At 36.9% G+C, this 17,213-nt stretch overlaps 1 protein-coding gene across 16 annotated transcripts in view; it reads left to right on the plus strand.

The window, feature by feature from the left end:
- PPP1R9A (protein phosphatase 1 regulatory subunit 9A) overlaps positions 1-17,213 on the plus strand; it is a 349,172-nt gene that overhangs the window by 282,843 nt on the left and 49,116 nt on the right. For all 16 annotated transcript variants that reach the window (XM_040260454.1, XM_040260457.1, XM_040260466.1 and 13 more), the window contains 4 exons: positions 9,245-9,298; positions 11,883-12,112; positions 13,546-13,642; positions 14,570-14,741. In XM_040260454.1, coding sequence (XP_040116388.1) covers positions 9,245-9,298; positions 11,883-12,112; positions 13,546-13,642; positions 14,570-14,741 — 553 coding nt within the window. The remainder of the gene's footprint in view (positions 1-9,244; positions 9,299-11,882; positions 12,113-13,545; positions 13,643-14,569; positions 14,742-17,213) is intronic.

Genomic DNA, 17,213 nt, shown 5'->3' on the forward strand with positions numbered 1-17,213 from the left:
AAAAGAGACTTAATGACTTTCATAAGATCAAAATTTGTGTTCCCTGAAAGGTTGTTATTACTCAGCTGTAAAACCATATGTGCATTTGTGGAGGAAGATTTTTAGAATACATTTTATAATAGCTATTACCCTTTTCAAGTTTTTCTTGGGCCAACTTTGGTATTTTGTATTTCTCAAGAAATTCATATATTTCCTCTAGGTATTCATATCTATGTCCTTATATTTTTATAATATGGCTTTAAAATAGTGAAATCTTTAGTAGCTATAACTAGCTACCTTTTTTATTCTTTTTCTTTGCTTTGAACATGCTCAATTTTTTCTTAGTTTTTTTCTAGAATTTATCTGTCAAGTCAGCTTTACATTTCCATTTTTTATTTTTAAATTTAAAAATACTTATTTTTTTCCTACCAATATCTTTATTTTTTCTCACCAATATCTTTATTTCTTCTCCTATTTTATTTTTTGGTATTTATCAGTTGCATTCAATACATTTATTTTTCTGATAACCCTTATATTTTAATAAGTCTATTTAAAGCTATAATTTTTTTCCTGAATATTGTTTTAGCTATATGCAACCTTTCTCTTTAACACAAGAATTATTTACTGGTATATTCTACTTTCCACACCTATCTACTTTATTTTGCTATCCTTTTGTTATTGAGTTCTAATTTTATGACACTATTCAGAAAACATATTCTGTATAGTAGCTATTTTGAATTGTCAAGACTTCTTTTGTAGCTTAATTCATAAAGTTGTATTTAAATATTCCTTATGTATGTAAACATCACACATATTCTGTACTTTGATATGAAATTTATATAAGCATTAAATTTAAATTGATAAGATTAATAATACAAACATACAAATGTCTTCTCTGTAGCATGGCTTAGATTTTGTGGTTTGATGTACCAATTCTGAAAAGTATAAGTTAAAATCATCAGCTACAGTTTCTTTCTTCCTATAATTATAGCAGTTGCAGTTTTATATATTTAAAGGCAATGCCAAAGAATGCTCAAACTACCGCACAATTGGACTCATCTCACACGCTAGTAAAGTAATGCTCAAAATTCTCCAAGCCAGGCTTCAGCAATACGTGAACCATGAACTTCCAGATGTTCAAGCTGGTTTCAGAAAAGGCAGAGGAACCAGAGATCAACTTGCCAACATCCACTGGATCATGAAAAAAGCAAGAGAGTTCCAGAAAAACATCAATTTCTGCTTTATTGACTATGCCAAAGCCTTTGACTGTGTGGCTCACAATAAACTCTGGAAAATTCTGAAAGAGATGGGAATACCAGACCACCTGACCTGCCTCTTGAGAAATCTGTATGCAGGTCAGGAAGCAACAGTTAGAACTGGACGAGGAACAACAGACTGGTTCCAAATAGGAAAAGGAGTACGTCAAGGCTGTATATTGTCACCCTGCTTATTTAACTTCTATGCAGAGTACATCATGAGAAACGCTGGGCTGGAAGAAGCACAAGCTGGAATCAAGATTGCCAGGAGAAATATTAATAACCTCAGATATGCAGATGACACCACCCTTATGGCAGAAAGTGAAGAGAAACTAAAAAGCCTCTTGATGAAAGTGAAACAGGAGAGTGAAAAAGTTGGCTTAAAGCTCAACATTCAGAAAACGAAGATCATGGCATCCGGTTCCATCACTTCATGGGAAATAAATGGGGAAACAGTGGAAACAGTGTCAGACTTTATTTTTCTGGGCTCCAAAATCACTGCAGATGGTGATTGCAGCCATGAAATTAAAAGACGCTTATTCCTTGGAAGAAAAGTTATGACCAACCTAGATAGCATATTGAAAAACAAAGACAACAAAGGTCCGTCTAGTCAAGGCTATGGTTTTTCCTGTGGTCATGTATGGATGTGAGAGTTGGCCTGTGAAGAAAACTGAGTGCCGAAGAATTGATGCTTTTGAACTGTGGTGTTGGAGAAGACTCTTGAGAGTCCCTTGGACTGCAAGGAGATCCAACCAGTCCATTCTAAAGGAGATTAGCCCTGGGTGTTCTTTGGGAAGGACTGGTGCTAAAGCTGAAGCTCCAGTACTTTGGCCACCTCATGCAAAGAGTTGACTTATTGGAAAAGACTCTGATGCTGGGAGGGATTGGGGGCAGGAGGAAGAGGGGACGACAGAGGATGAGATGGTTGGATGGCATCACCGACTCGATGGACGTGAGTTTCTGAGTGAACTCTGGGAATTGGTGATGAACAGGGAGGCCTGGCGTGCTGCGGTTCATGTGGTCGCAAAGAGTCGGACAAGACTGAGCAACTGAACTGAACTGAACTGAACATATATGTTCAGGATTATTATAATTTTTCAGTTTATTGTAACATCTCTCTTGTTTTCTAATGACACGTTTTACTACAAATTCTGTTTTGTTTGTAAAAATTCAGCCCTGCCTTTCTTTGGGTTCATATTTGCTGCAGAGTATCTGTTTCTTCCATCTCTTTATTTTCAACCATTCTGTTTCCTTTTCACAACTGTATTTCCTTTAGTCAACATATTCCTAAATCTTACTGTTTTAGTACTCTAGGAGTCTCTGTCAGTTAATTGGTCAGTTTACCCTATTTATATTTAATTATTTTAATATTAGAACTTATATCTACCACCTTATTTCATAATTTCCATGCTGCTTTTTGTTTTGTTTTTATCTTTTTACCTGCTTGCTGTTAGATATATCACTTTTTCATCAACTGTTTAACAGTTACACATGTTTATTCTCTGCTTCTCTAACAGTTACTCTCAAGTAGCTTTGACTCCGTCTTAGGATATTTTCACCCAGCAACATGAAAGGCAGACCAGCAGCTATGTCTTTACCATTTAACAAAATAATAGCCTTCTCATACATTGATCCACCTCTCCTCCCCTCTAATATCGACACAAGAATAATGATTAGCTGGTTTTAACATTTTAATTTACCACCTTTTCCCCTAAAGTTGTTGTTGTGCAAGCTAATTTTTTTGAACTAGTACTGCATACTGTAAAAGAAAAATCTAATGACAACAGCCATTTGGATACTTGTATTACTTTAACTTTGTACTTTAAATTTTTTATCACAGTTTCTTAAAGTAGGTCTCCTTTCATTTTTTTCCTAATCTGTTTTCCTGTTGTGTGTTTGTGTTTATGTTTTCATTTTGGTCTGTGAATATTTTCTGTAGGTTTTAAATTTTTTTCAGTTTCTGCTTCTTTAGGAACAGTCTTTAGTATTACCTTTTTGCCTTTCTTTTCTTCTCTGTTTTTGCCAGTGTTAATGAGGAATTTTTCACTTTTTGAAACCACAAATCCCATTTCTGGACCTCCATCAGGAGGGCATGCCTATGTGCCTAGTTTCCAGCCTGCCTGCTGCTTTCTGGCAGCCTCTCATCTAAAGCAGTTCTCTGTACTAATGTGCGATGTCCAGATCTCGCCATGCAGCTCTGTAAGTTAAAGAAAGAAAAATTATTCCTTGCTCTCAAAGCACTTACTGGGACTGCCCCTGTCTATATTGCTGCACTTTGGAGTCTGGAGCTGTAAGTATGCAACGTGCCACTGTCAGCCACCTTCCTGAATTCTTTTTCTCATGTAGCAGTTGCTTTCAGGAGGCGGAGAGTGAGAGAAACTGGTGTGAAGACACTCCAGGAGACACAGTAGAGTTTGCCTTCTTCCTCATTGATAAACTTGGTGTCTCACACTGTTAGTGAGAGAGGCACAAGGTACCTCCCTGTCTTTGGAGTGGAGATAGTGAAGCTTGGATAGATTTTTCTTAATTCAGCTTCATGACTCACATTCTAGTAACAGTTGTTTTTAGTTTCAGTATCAGTTTGGTTGTGAATTTTTCTTTTCTAATATGATTTCACTGGAAATGTAGTGGAAAGTAGGAAGAGGGTGAATCAGAAACTGCTGGTCAGGTGCCTGGTCAGTGGACTGTCAACGCTTCCCAACACCATTCCTTCTTGAGAGTCATAAGGAAAGACAGTTCTGCATTTATCTGGAGAAAAAAAATGGAGTCTAAAAAATATGTTATTTTGCCTACTTAAGTCATAGAAAATCTATGAAAAGTAATTTAGAAAAAGTTATTAATGCATTAGATAATAAAGTTACCTTTATGGAACTGTCCATTAATATGTCAAGAAGGTAGAAAATTGTTATGTACTTAACAATAAACAGATACTTATTTTAAAAGGAACTGTAATTATAGGCTGTCACCTACATCCAGCACCATCACCATGAATAACCAGTTTATGAGTCACTTAGAGAGTGCCTTGGTAGACTATGTCACTCTATGCTGCATATACTGCAATTAGTGTTGCCGTTCAAATTAGGTTATGACAACATTCAATCAGCTGGTTTCAACTAGTTTTGCATAGTCTATTCCATGAGAAGAACACTTTGGTTAATGTAAAGATAGATACCATTTATAAACCTTTGAGCAGAAATGGTAAAGAAATATAGCAAAGCTTAATTTTAATGGCATCAAAATACAGGCAAGAGCAGCCCTGATTTCTTCTTTTGTAGAACTTATGCTGAACTTAAGACAAACTGCAATCACATGATGACAGATATAATTGTAAAAATTCTGCTTTCAATGCTGAAACCACTTCATAAAGTTGTATGCAAATATCAGTTATAAGAACGAGCTTCCTAGGTGGCTTTAGTTGTAAAGAGTCAGCCTGCTAATGCAGGAGACTTGGGAGACACGGGTTGGGAGACATAGGTCGGGAGGATCCCCTGGAGTAGAAAATGGCAACCCACTCCAGTATTCTTGCCTAAGAATCCCGTGGACAGAGGAGTCTGGTGGGCTACAGTTCATGGGGTCACAAAGAGTTGGACTGAGCACACACCCCACCACCACCAAAATAAGAACAGAGAATGTAAAATCTCCAGTACTAGAGAGCTCTTAAAATATTTCCTGCAAAGATAACATATTTCCTTTTTAGAGAAAAAATGATTTACGTGCCTGTACAAGATAAGTAAAGAATGCAGAAGTTCAGTCTTATAATGTTTATGCATAAAAATGTTTCTGTTTCCTTTGCAGTTATATTTGGATATATTGATTCAGTGATATGAGTACATGTTCTGTATTCATCTTTTTGAAAGAAATAAACAGAAAATGAACACAGCAGGTATACCTGTAGAATGTTACATGAGAGCTGCTGTTCTTTGTAAGAGTGCATGTGTTTATTTGTACTGTAATCCTGGGGTGGATATCAATGGCACTGATGTTCAAGAGAACAGAAAAGATGAAAGAGATCGGCCTTATAGACACTGACCTGCCATCCTTAACCTTTTCTTTTCCTTTATATCCTCTCTTCCCAAGTCATCTCTCCAAACCTATATTCTCTGAAGCCCAAAAGTTCCAAAAGGTATTTCAGGTTCTGTATCTATAAAGCAGTTATGTAGAGCCTGCTCCCTGCAGCCAGCTATTGTCTGCAAACCCTTATACCTGTACTTTGGAAAGGCTATTAAACATGGAAGGAGAACTGCTTTAGAATAAGAAAATTCAGTTTTGTATGCACTGTGCTTCTTTTGTCAAGTCACTGTACCTCTTTGAAAAGCAGTTTCCTCTTCCTCATGAAACGGAGGTATCCCAGCCCCACACCGTGCCCACTTTGTCTGGGAAGCAAGGGTCCAAGTTTGGAGATATGACACATAGGCCAAAGCCCCAGGTCATCTGGAGTTGCTGAGTTTTTCTCATGCATCTGGAAACTTCTTTCAGGAGGTGGTATTTATTAATCTCCTTGAAGTAAGTGTTTCAAAGGTAGATTCTGTGTAGCGCTCATGTATCCTCAGTGCCAAGCACAGTGTCTGGCACATAGTCTCATTCAGTAAATGCAGGTTGAATAATGCCTGAGAAATTTCTAAGTTCAGTGACTAAGAGCAAATGATTGAACACCATGTTGTATGTAGTATGAGAATACTCGGACCCCAGAAGTGGCCCATGGTTTCCAGGTGGAGTCTTATTTTCTTACCTGAGAGATGACAGTGATCACATATGCCTCAGCATTTCCATGATGATCAGATGAAAAGTGTGTCCAAAGCTGGTTCCGATGAGGTACAGAGGAAGGGAGGAACGGAGTAGGTGGGGTCAGACCTGGGATAATTTCTTCACTACCGCCTCAGGGTTTCGTAATGATCAAATGAAAAGTGTGTCCCAAAGCTGGTTCAGAGGAGGTGCAGAAGGGAGGGATGGAGTAGGTGCAGTCAGACCTGCGATAATTTCCTCCCCACCGCCTGCTTCTGCTGGGAACTTGAAGAGCCCGTGTAACTTCTCTGAGCCTCTTTCCCTGTCTGAACAGTGAGATTCACAGTGCCTGTCCAACCTCCCTCACGGATCCATTCGCAGTGAGGAAGGAGGAGATAACAAACAAAAGGTTAAGGATGCTACAAATGTAAGAAATTCGGGGTTAGTGGAAAGGACTGTGGACTGGAATTTATAAAACCTGGCTTTGATACTTATGGCACCCCACTCCAGTACTCTCGCCTGGAAAATCCCATGGACGGAGGAGCCTGGTGGGCTGCAGTCCACGGGGTCGCTAAGAGTCGGACACAACTGAGCGACTTCACTTTCACTTTTCACTTTTATGCATTGGAAAAGGAAATGGCAACCCACTCCAGTGTTCTTGCTTGGAGAATCTCAGGGACCGGGGAGCCTGGTGGGCTGGCGTCTATGGGGTCACAGAGTCGGACACGACTGAAGCAACTTAGCAGCAGCAGTAGCAGCAACTGCAACTTAAGCTCTGCAACTTAAGCTACTGAAACACAGTTTCTTCCTATATAAAATAAAAAAGTTCAGTTTATTTTTAATGCTTTTCCTTTTAATAGTGGTGGATTTCTAGACATTCTGTTAAGGTGCATGCAGGATTAAAATAATTACATAATAATTACATCATTTTAGGCTGTATGAGTATTAGGGAAGCCTTGCACTAAAACTTTTGTCCATCTTCTGAATCACGTCTGAATTCACAGACTTCATTCTGCTTTCCTGTAGCTAAAGGACTGGGCTGTACTGAGCAACACTTTGAGCTTTGATCAGTGTTCTCGCCTCACTGCGTTATGAGTTCAGTTCTCTTCTGTCATCTGTTTCGGTGAGATGGGAGGGGTAGGATAACTGAAAATCAGCCTGGCTGCTTCACAGTTTCCCCTTGGTTTGTCCCACATGTCACTTGATTAATCCAGTGTGTGCATTCCTAGGAATGAAAATGCTGGCGTCGGATAAGAGTTTCTCCACTCTGCAACCATGACAGTCATCTCCAGGGTCTTCATTTTGTAAAACGTCACACCTGTAGTACTTGCAGAGGCTGTGGTGTTCTTCTCATCCAGCCCTCTCATTTTTCATATTGGAAACTGGGGCCCAGAGCTGTAGCTTGCTACAGAACATGGTGATTTGAACAAAGAAAATCCAAAGTCCTAACACGTTGTATTGCAATATAATTGGTTACCCTACAGGGAGTTAACCGCTGAGAAAATAAAATACGGCACTTCCTGATAGTTGAGGCATTCGTCATAAAATCTGCTCTTGATTTCTTGCTAGTCTTCAACTAGAACTAGAGGAGCTGGTTTTATTTCAGGTGCAACATTTTACAGCATTTAGGACTTTTAACTAAGAAGCAGAGTTGGAGTAATCATATTTTAGTCCTTCAAATCATCCTTTGTTAGTCTTGGCTGACTAAGAGTACTTCCCAGTCGAGACTGTGGAGTGCAGAAGCCCCTGGGAGTGGTGAGGGTGAAAGGAGCCACAGCCGCGTAGGCAAGACTGCAAGAGCGACCACGCCCGAAAGCCGGACAGTAAAATGAGTGAGCAGGGCAGAATCAGATCACCGCACAGGAGCAGGAGCAGAGATGTAGCTTTGTAGCCGACAGAGACTTAAACCTCGAGTGAGACCTGCAAGCATCACGGAGGGGGCATTTTATAAGGAACTTGGGACTCTCGGTTTTTGGGCTCTTACTCATCAGCATCTAACCCTGGATTCTACCTTCTTTCCCTCTTCATCCTTCCCATACGCCCCTAGTGGTCAGGCAAAAACCAAAGAAATTAAGATTGTAAACCAGAGAGAAAGCTGAGGTTTATGAGGTGGTGTGATCTCCAAAGATTCACATTTCTGTCTTTTCATTAGCTATCTTTCTGATAAGAAAATCTTAGACTTATTTGATTACAGTAATATGGGAAGATTACAGTCCCTCTGTACAATCCTAAATTCAAAATGCTCTGAAAAGATTATTTTAAAATAATTTTGTGGCAGACGGTAGTAAATCTGACCAAAATGGACAGGTTACTATTTGCAGTCTTTATGTACCTCACTCAGTCACAATATTCACATGTTTGGTGGCAAGATATTCATGTATTTGATTATAGAGCGCCTCCATAGACCCTGCTGTGGGCAGTCAGCAATTTATGGAAAATGCATCTTACTAAGTTTATGAAATTGGAAGAACTCTGAATTCCAAAAACATCTGACTCCAAGCATTTTAGAAAAGTGATTTTCAACCTAAAAATTGTTTTCCATAAATTTTTTTTTATTCCTTAAAAGAATGATTGTTTCCTTCATTTTTCTTCCTTTACAAAGAAAGCAAAGTGGGGGGAAGGGAGAAGCAAAACAAATCTAAATGGTGGCTCTAGAGAGAATCAACCGTAGCTGAAGCTTTGGAGGGTCCAAGCCCTCAATATGAGTAAATGACTTAAAGGACAGACATCTAGATCTGTACTTTTACCTGCAATGTAAAAAAGAAATTACACATCTTGTCGCCGACCTGCATCGTCCTCTTATCCAGCTCTGCAGCCGCAGCCCGAGCTGTAAAAGAGCTGCTAAGCTAAAATGCGTGCGACTCGCGGAACCAGAGCGCCGCCTTCCATCCAGATTTGGAATTGAAGCTTCCCATGGCCGTCTGCCTGCTGAAGCTGTTCAGTCCTCAAGACTGCAAGGAAACAACTCCTTGACACGCAAATCACAAAGGAAGAGCTCCAAGGAGGGAAGGAAAATGTGTTTCCTTCTCTTTGGTCCCTGAGCAATTAAATTCATAACCTAATCTGATGTTAAGGAGTGTGGACCATAAACCCTGTGTTTAATTAGTTCGCACCTAGAGAGTCATTTTACACTCTAGACATTTTAATTTACAACCTGCTACACTGTAGCACTTTTCTAGCCCTTCAGCTATATAATAAGGTACTCTGCCAGCTGCTAAGGCTTTAAAAATGTAGAAAAATATAGATACGCTTAGTTCAGATTTTTTTCCTTTCTTTTCCATTTTCAGTTGCAAATCAAACATGCAGTTACAGAAGCAGAGATTCAAAAATTGAAGACCAAGGTAAGCATCAATACATGGTGTTTGAATTGTACTTTCTAAACTTCAAATGCTATGAATAAATTCAACTCAAGCACTAAATGCTTTGTTTCTGTACATTTAAAAGAACACGAATGTGAGAGATTCGTTCCCACTGTTGGTGGAAAAACCTAACAGTGCACACCCTTAGGGGGTCAGCACCCCTCAGTGAAAACAGCACAGTATTTAAAATTACATATTTACATATTTGCACCTATGTGGCCAGTTCCCTCTGAACTTTCTCAAGAAGTAAATGTTTATAATAGTTCAAGCATTCAAACTACATTTTGACCACTAATCCTTAAGCACAAGCTGTTATACTGTATCTCTTTCTCTTTTATTTCATTTTAAATAAATTAATCATTTTATTTATTTTTAGCTTACCAGAAATAATGTATTTTTATTAAGATAGCACATTAATTAGGTTTCATAAAGAAAAATTCAAACTTCTAGTAATTAAATATTATGAATTTAATTAATATATGAATAATTTATTTTAGGTTCCAGACACTATCAGAAATCTTTAGACAAGTTTAGTTCATGTCATTCAAATTTGTGGGAAAAAACAGGTCTTGATAAAAGGAGTATGTATTTTTAGTTTATATATGAAATAACGCAAAATTCGAAAGGGCATTTTTAATTGGTAAATTATAAGGTAAGTTTCAGTTTCTTGAACTGTGTCTAGTTTTATCAAATATGTAGTCTCAAAGATTTTTAAATATCTTTTGAATTACTTAAAAAACACAGTTATGCTTTTTTTATGGCCTTCTAATAATTGAGACATAATTCCTCCCACACCACTAATAGTCTGTTTCCCTGTTCACATTATATACACTTGTTTTGTTTTTTCCATGTGTTTTAAATGGAGATAAATTAGCAAGGCTATTTTGGGTAAATGGTATTTTCAGCTAATAACTCTGTAGTTCTTTAGTCAAAACATGTCTATACATCATTCATGGTTTCAGCCAAGCTCTATGAATAATAATTTTTAAATTAGTAGAGATTGGTAAATAAACAATTTGAACACAAAACACTGCTTAATAAAAGGTGCAGGTAAAAACCCAGTCCTGTTTTAAATTGCTATTGTTTCTTGGCATAGAATGGAAGAATAGAAGATTTTTAATTGTTGGTTACAGTTGGGGGAACAAGATTGCCCTCTGATTGCAAGTGCTTTAACAAGGCATATGTGTTAGGTATTTAATTTAGAAAAATCTATAAATGAGTATTTTCTATTTTTTCAAAATTATATTGGCTGTGCCAACATTCTATTACCTATGCTAATATCCACAGATTAACTTGCTTTACTATTATTCTTTATATGCATGTTGATAATAGAATTCCTAATTTTGAAATGTTTTTGACTACTTGTTTACTTTGCAGTCTGTTTTGCCAATGTACTTAGGTTAAAATACATATAAAAACATATGTATATTTTCATTTGCCGAGTGCTGTATGATTTTGGAGTGTTTTAGATTTTGAAAATTGATATTAATAGCTTACAATGACTCTGTGTCCTTTTGAACTATAACAGAGGCATGTGAAATGGATGCAGCATTAGTGTAAAGGTTAGATGCTTATTGTGAATAAATGACCTTTGTGAATAAATCCCTTACCTGAGAGATCAGTCTTGAATTTCTGTAGAAATGAGGGATTTGGACCAGGGTCTTGTCTGTTCCAAAACTTTCCTGAAAGCAGAAACCAGAGGAAGCTGCCTTTCTTTTCCATCAGAGAGATTTAAATTAGTTCAGGAATAATTTATATTTTTACTTACACTGTCATTTATACTTTTATGCAAATTGGCATTTATCAGGCTCTAGAAACTCAGAACAATGTCAGCAAAATAATGAGCTACAGACTATTTTCATGAGTCAGCTGAAATAAAGTATGTGATAATATCGTCAAAAGGAATTAAGACAAAGTAAAAATAACTTTTATCAGATTATTATCCCCAAGGAGCTTTTCCAAGCATGCTGATGTGATATATCACAGTTCTCTTTTAAATATAACAATTTAGTCTTAGAAGACTTTAGTTGTCCAAGGTTTAAAGGCCATTGTTGGCAGAGCTGGAATTCAAATCTAAACTATATGACTCCAGGGTCTGCCTCTTAATCATTGGCCATACTGTGCCCTGCCCCTCTCCTTCCCAGCTTGCCATCTCCCCACTCCTTCTTTAGTTAACATTTTACATATAATTATATGTTTTAAAAACAACTCTAAAAGAGAGCATGTTGAAGTTCATTGGATAGAATCAGTCAAATTCTAAAACATTTTTTACTGCTTGGAGAATTTCATACACTGCATGGTATGCTGGAAAGATCCTGGGAGTTGGAAACAGATCCATGTTTTATTATCAGATGTGTGACCTTGGACAACCATTTCACTTTTTAAGGCTTCCATTTTATAATCTCTGTAATAATAAAAATCATACTTGCTCTTCTCATTTCGATGTGTTTCATGATTAAGTATATGTAATAATGGAATTTATTCTAAAATATGCTATAAAAGTATGAGAGGTTTTTGCTGCAAAAGTACCCAGAAATATCTTTGCTTTGATATTTGCTTTGTCCAGCTGCAAGCTGCAGAAAATGAGAAAGTGAGGTGGGAACTAGAAAAAACCCAACTTCAACAGAATATAGAAGAGAATAAAGAAAGAATGATGAAGTTGGAGAGCTACTGGATTGAGGCTCAAACGTTATGCCACACGGTGAACGAGCACCTCAAAGAGACTCAAAGCCAGTATCAGGCCTTGGAAAAGAAGTACAACAAGGCAAAGAAATTGATCAAGGATTTTCAACAAAAGTAAGCAGCTTCTAATGATTTTTGTGTGCATCTAAAGAAGTCTTGTATCCAGTAAGTTTGTAGTGTCTAGTGGAAAAGAAGAGATGACCTCAGAGTCATCCCTTTAAGGAGCCTACTTAAAATAATAAATAGACGTTAAGTTTTAGAAATCTCTTACGTCAGTGTTTCACGTGCGATTATATTTTGTTTCTTCTGCAATTTTTTGGCAACTTCCTGTTTTGTTCTTGTTTTTGCTGTTGGTTAATCATTTATTATAACCGTTAAAGCATTTGAACCTCTGTCCTTTTGAAATGTATGTAATTTAGAAGCAAGAAGCCAAATTGAAGTCATGCAAAATGACTGTTGGATATAGCAAGTACAAAGCGGCAACTGAGGCCTTCTGTTTCTGTTCTTAGAATCAGTTAACTTCAGAATTTTCCCACTACAGATAGTGGAAATATTGACTGACAAGACCCCTAGCCCTGTTACTTTTCTTTCCTTGTGAGAGAATCACAAGGGCCTTGGTTCGCTACAGTGCGAGACCATCACCAGACTTGGCTTTTAAATTTCAACACCTATTTTCAAGCTAATGTTGCTTTGCTTCCCTCTGTTGGATCTTAGTGTAATTTCAGGGAGACCAGGAAGATTCTTACCATATTTTTTCATCAGTTACTTAGAAAGTAACTCCAGTATCCCTTCTGGTCTTGCATGTCAAGCCTTAAAAGCTAAGCATATATGTAAGATTCATGGTATCTGTTATTTCCTATCATAGAAATAATGATTTTAATGTTTAAAAGGTATTGCTATAAAGTATCTTAAAAAGGAAGCAGTTATTCTTATGACTGTGAATTCAATACATCTCTATTTTAATTCTTATTAAAAGTATTCCTAACTCTTATTTCATGTAATAATTTTATAATAAATTCTACCACATTTGATATTTCTCCTTGTCCTCATGATATCCCCAGATGTGTAGTGACAGCTTCCCCTCTGTGTTTCTGGCCCATTCAGCCTATTGTCATTTCTAAGAAGCAGTCTTATAATAATTATCTTTTTAAAACTCTTACCATTCATTCCATCAGTTTACTAGGTAAATGACTTTATAAATGTGGAATTATTTCTACTGAACGTGTTATTATCTCCACTAAATTACCAAGGTGGGTCATTAGTTCAGTAGCTTCTATCCAAATATGAACAGGTACTCCAGAATCAGGAGCTACAAATGAAAATCTCAGAAAGCAGAATCAAAGCATTTTTATTTACCTTGTATATCTTTAAAACATTTTATTTGCTTTCATCACTAGATACCTTTTCTCTGTGAGTGAGTTTTATTTATTTAAATAGCTGTCTAGTTACTTATTTCACTGTGTGGCTCATTACTTCAGATAAGAATTTTTATATTTCCTCATTTATTGAGTATTTGATACACTGAGATCTATTATTTTCTCCTTAAGAGAACTTGATTTCATCAAAAGACAGGAAGCAGAAAGAAAGAAAATAGAAGAGTTGGAAAAAGCTCATCTCGTGGAAGTTCAAGGCTTGCAAGTACGGGTGAGTCATGTGCACAAAGCCACTGGCTGATAGAATAGTCAGACAGAAACCTAAAAGACACACGCACCCCTGTGTGCATGTCAGAATGACTCACTACAGACAGCTAAGACGTGGAGACAACCTAAATGTCTGTCAACAGAGAACTGGATAAAGAAGATATGGTGTATTTATACAATGGAATAGTACTCAACCACTAAAAAGAATGAAATGATGCCATTCACAGCAATATGGATGGACCCAGAGATTCTCATACTAAGCAAAATAAGTCAGAAAGACAAAACCCATATGATATCACTTATATGTGGAATCTAAAGTACTACCAAAATGAAATATCCATGAAATAAAAAAAGACTTAAAGACATAGAGAATAGGCTTGTGGTTGCTAAGGGGAGGTGACGAAAAGACTGGGAGTTTGGGATTAGCAGATGCAGACTCTTATGTATAGGTTGGATCAGCAGCAAGGTCTGACTGTATAGCACAGGGAGCTATACTCAATATTCTATGATAAATCATAGAATATGATAAAAGGGTAAATCATAGAATTTATCTTTGTGACCCCATACACTGTAGCCCACCAGATTCCTCTCTCCATGGGATTTGCCAGGCAAGAATACTGGATTGGGTTGCCATTTCCTTCTCAATGGGATTTTCCTGACCCAGGGATCAAACCTGAGTCTCCTGCATTGCAGGTGGATTCTTTGCCAACTGAGCCACCAGGGAAGCCCATGATAAAACATAGTGGAAAAGAATGTATATATATAAAACTGAGTCACTTTACTCTATAGCAGAATTTAACACAATATTGTAAATCAACTGTATTTTAATAAAATTTTAAAAAAAGAATAATAGGGTAGTTTTGCCTAGTGCTTGGAGAAGAGTGCTGCTTTATGGTTTCATGAGTGTATTTTTTTTCTCTCTCTGTCTTAGATTAGAGATTTGGAAGCTGAGGTGTTCAGGCTACTGAAGCAAAATGGGACTCAAGTTAACAACAACAACAACATCTTTGAGAGAAGGACATCTCTTGGTGAGGTCTCTAAAGGAGATACCTTGGAGAACTTGGATATCAAGCAGACAGCTTGTCAAGATGGCCTAAGTCAAGGTTTGTTCAACCTAACCATAAAAATGTTTTTTAACGACTATAAAATTTGGCCTTACATTCTTGTTTGTTTTACTCAGAGATTTAAAAGGTGCAAAAGCTTTCCTGCTTTGGGAAAGAAGAAAGGGCTTATCAAAATAGTAACCTATCATTTTGCTCTTGTTTTATCAAAAATAAATCTTTGAAGTAAAAAAACAACAAAATTTCAAGTTTGACAAGCCAGATACTACCTTTAAACCACATAAACTTGATAGGCTTAATGAACTGCCTTAAACTGATAGTTTATCCCATCCAGGGTGAGTTACACTACTTAGGGATTATGATTTTTTTAATCCCTAGAATGAAGATCTTTTTTATAACATCAGAAGGCTGACTACGCACTTCCATCATTTAGAATTCATTGAGTTAAGAAGTTCTGTATAGTTTTCTGCTTTTACCTTGATGACTTGTATATATGTCTCATTCTTTCCTGTCAAAGACCAAGTCAGACCAAAACACTGGAAACATTTTCTATTAATAATGAAAATATTAATAAAGCAAATGGTCTTTGTTCATATACCAACCATAAATGAATCACTTATTTTCTTCCCCCAATGCACCTGTACATGGATTGCGTCTATAAGAATGTAAATGCTTTAATATGTGTAGAATATTTATAAATTTAAAAATGTGTTAAGAATTTATGAAGGTGAATACATAGGAAGACATAAAACTTTCAGTTTCCTCTCTTAGAATTTCTACCTAGTGGACGTTAGAAAAAGTGAAAATAAAAGAACGCCCTGCAGTAGCATGGTCATGAAGAAACTGACAGCTCACCGCAGTGGCGTGACCTGCAGCGAAACCGAAGTCACTGATGAGCTGTGTGATTCTCTGATGCTCTGTCACACAGATTGCAGTGTCTCCAGTGAGATTTTCTGGATAAGCAGGTGTTTATATCATGTCATTAACTTTCAGAACTAAACTCTCAGCTGTTAAAAATGAAAAGTATTGGAAATTTTCATTTAAAATTGAAGTAATATTTAGAGATTTGAGTCTCTTCACTAAGTTTACATCCTTTTGCTGTGTTTTCCTTTACTATGACATAATCTGTAAATAATGCCTCCCAGAGGTTAAAGAAAAGTGTTTAGCACCAACATTACCACTAACTGAAGAAGTGTGTGACTTCAAGAAGGTCATTCAACTTCTCTAGGCTGTTTTTTTTTTTTAATACGCATAATATAAAAAGAGCAACACTTCTTTCTTCTCCCCCCTAAACAGTGTTTGAGATGAAAAAAGGAAATTTTATTAGAGCATTATAGAGTTACAATTTTTATATCTGGAGCTCTGCAAGCTGATTTTCTTAAAAAATGGAAATCAAATCAGTGTGTTTTTTCCCACTTTTTTGAATATTTTAATTCTTCAGATTCACTGTAGTTTTTATAATAAATATATATTCCTGCTGTGCCATCCATACACAAAATATTATCAGTAACCAGTGACTTTGCAATGTCTGATTCATTTCTTTTAGTTCAGAAATCAGAATCTTGTCAAACATATAATTAACAGTATTTATTAAATTATACGACTACAGAAGATCAACATACTTTATTGTTAATATGTTGATTTGGATCAAAACCTTACATTTCTTCAGAACCCTTTTTCTTCTATTCTACACCCTCCATTTTGCCACATAATTATCAGTTTCCCTAGCAACACTGTCGGTTCACGGTGAAATGCAGAGACTACTAATTCTTCCTGAAACCAATTCATGCTTGTGCGGTAGAGGTGGAATCAGTCATCTCAGACATTAGTAGCATACATATCAAACGGTCCTCTTCCAGTTTTGCTGGCAAGGACAATCAGTGATAAATCTCCTTGAATTTCAATTGCTTGATCACATAAACTAAAATGGCTTGGTCAGTAGCTAGATAGGAATGCTCTGGAAAGCACTTTTCTAAATTGATCCTTTGCTTCTGTTGCTAGGGAACGCTGAAGTCGTTGAGGTTTAGAAAAGGAAGTAAAGCAGCGGACCAAACACAGGTCATTTGGCATTTAATTACCACCCCCACCCCCAAGCACACACCTTTTTGCACCAGGATAGATATAGCAGTGGAGGTCAGTTCTGCTAGTTTTCACCCTTGAGGTGCAGGGCTTTGTCTCCTCACCTCCTGTAAACTGTCCAGCTCTGATTTGTTTTCTAAGCACTGGAGTCTTATTGATAGAATGAGTGGTTTAGCATCATTTTGGGTCTGAGTCAGCTCAGTGAGGCAAGAGGATTATCAATTACAGGTCAGTGAAAAACCGTGTTGGAATGAAATAGTGAAAGAAAAGCAAAGAGAGGGTGAAGGAGGCAGAAAAGCAAGAAGAGGAAAGAAAGAGCATGTAAGCAGTCACTTGTTCTCAAGAACTCATCCTCTTTTAGGAACAAGCTTCCCAACTGTGGATGGATTAATTGTGTGACTCTCTTATTAATTAATTGTGTGACTCTCTTATTAA

Source organism: Oryx dammah, unplaced genomic scaffold, assembly GCF_014754425.2.
Source record: "Oryx dammah isolate SB20612 unplaced genomic scaffold, SCBI_Odam_1.1 HiC_scaffold_18, whole genome shotgun sequence".
Taxonomy (NCBI): domain Eukaryota; kingdom Metazoa; phylum Chordata; class Mammalia; order Artiodactyla; family Bovidae; genus Oryx; species Oryx dammah.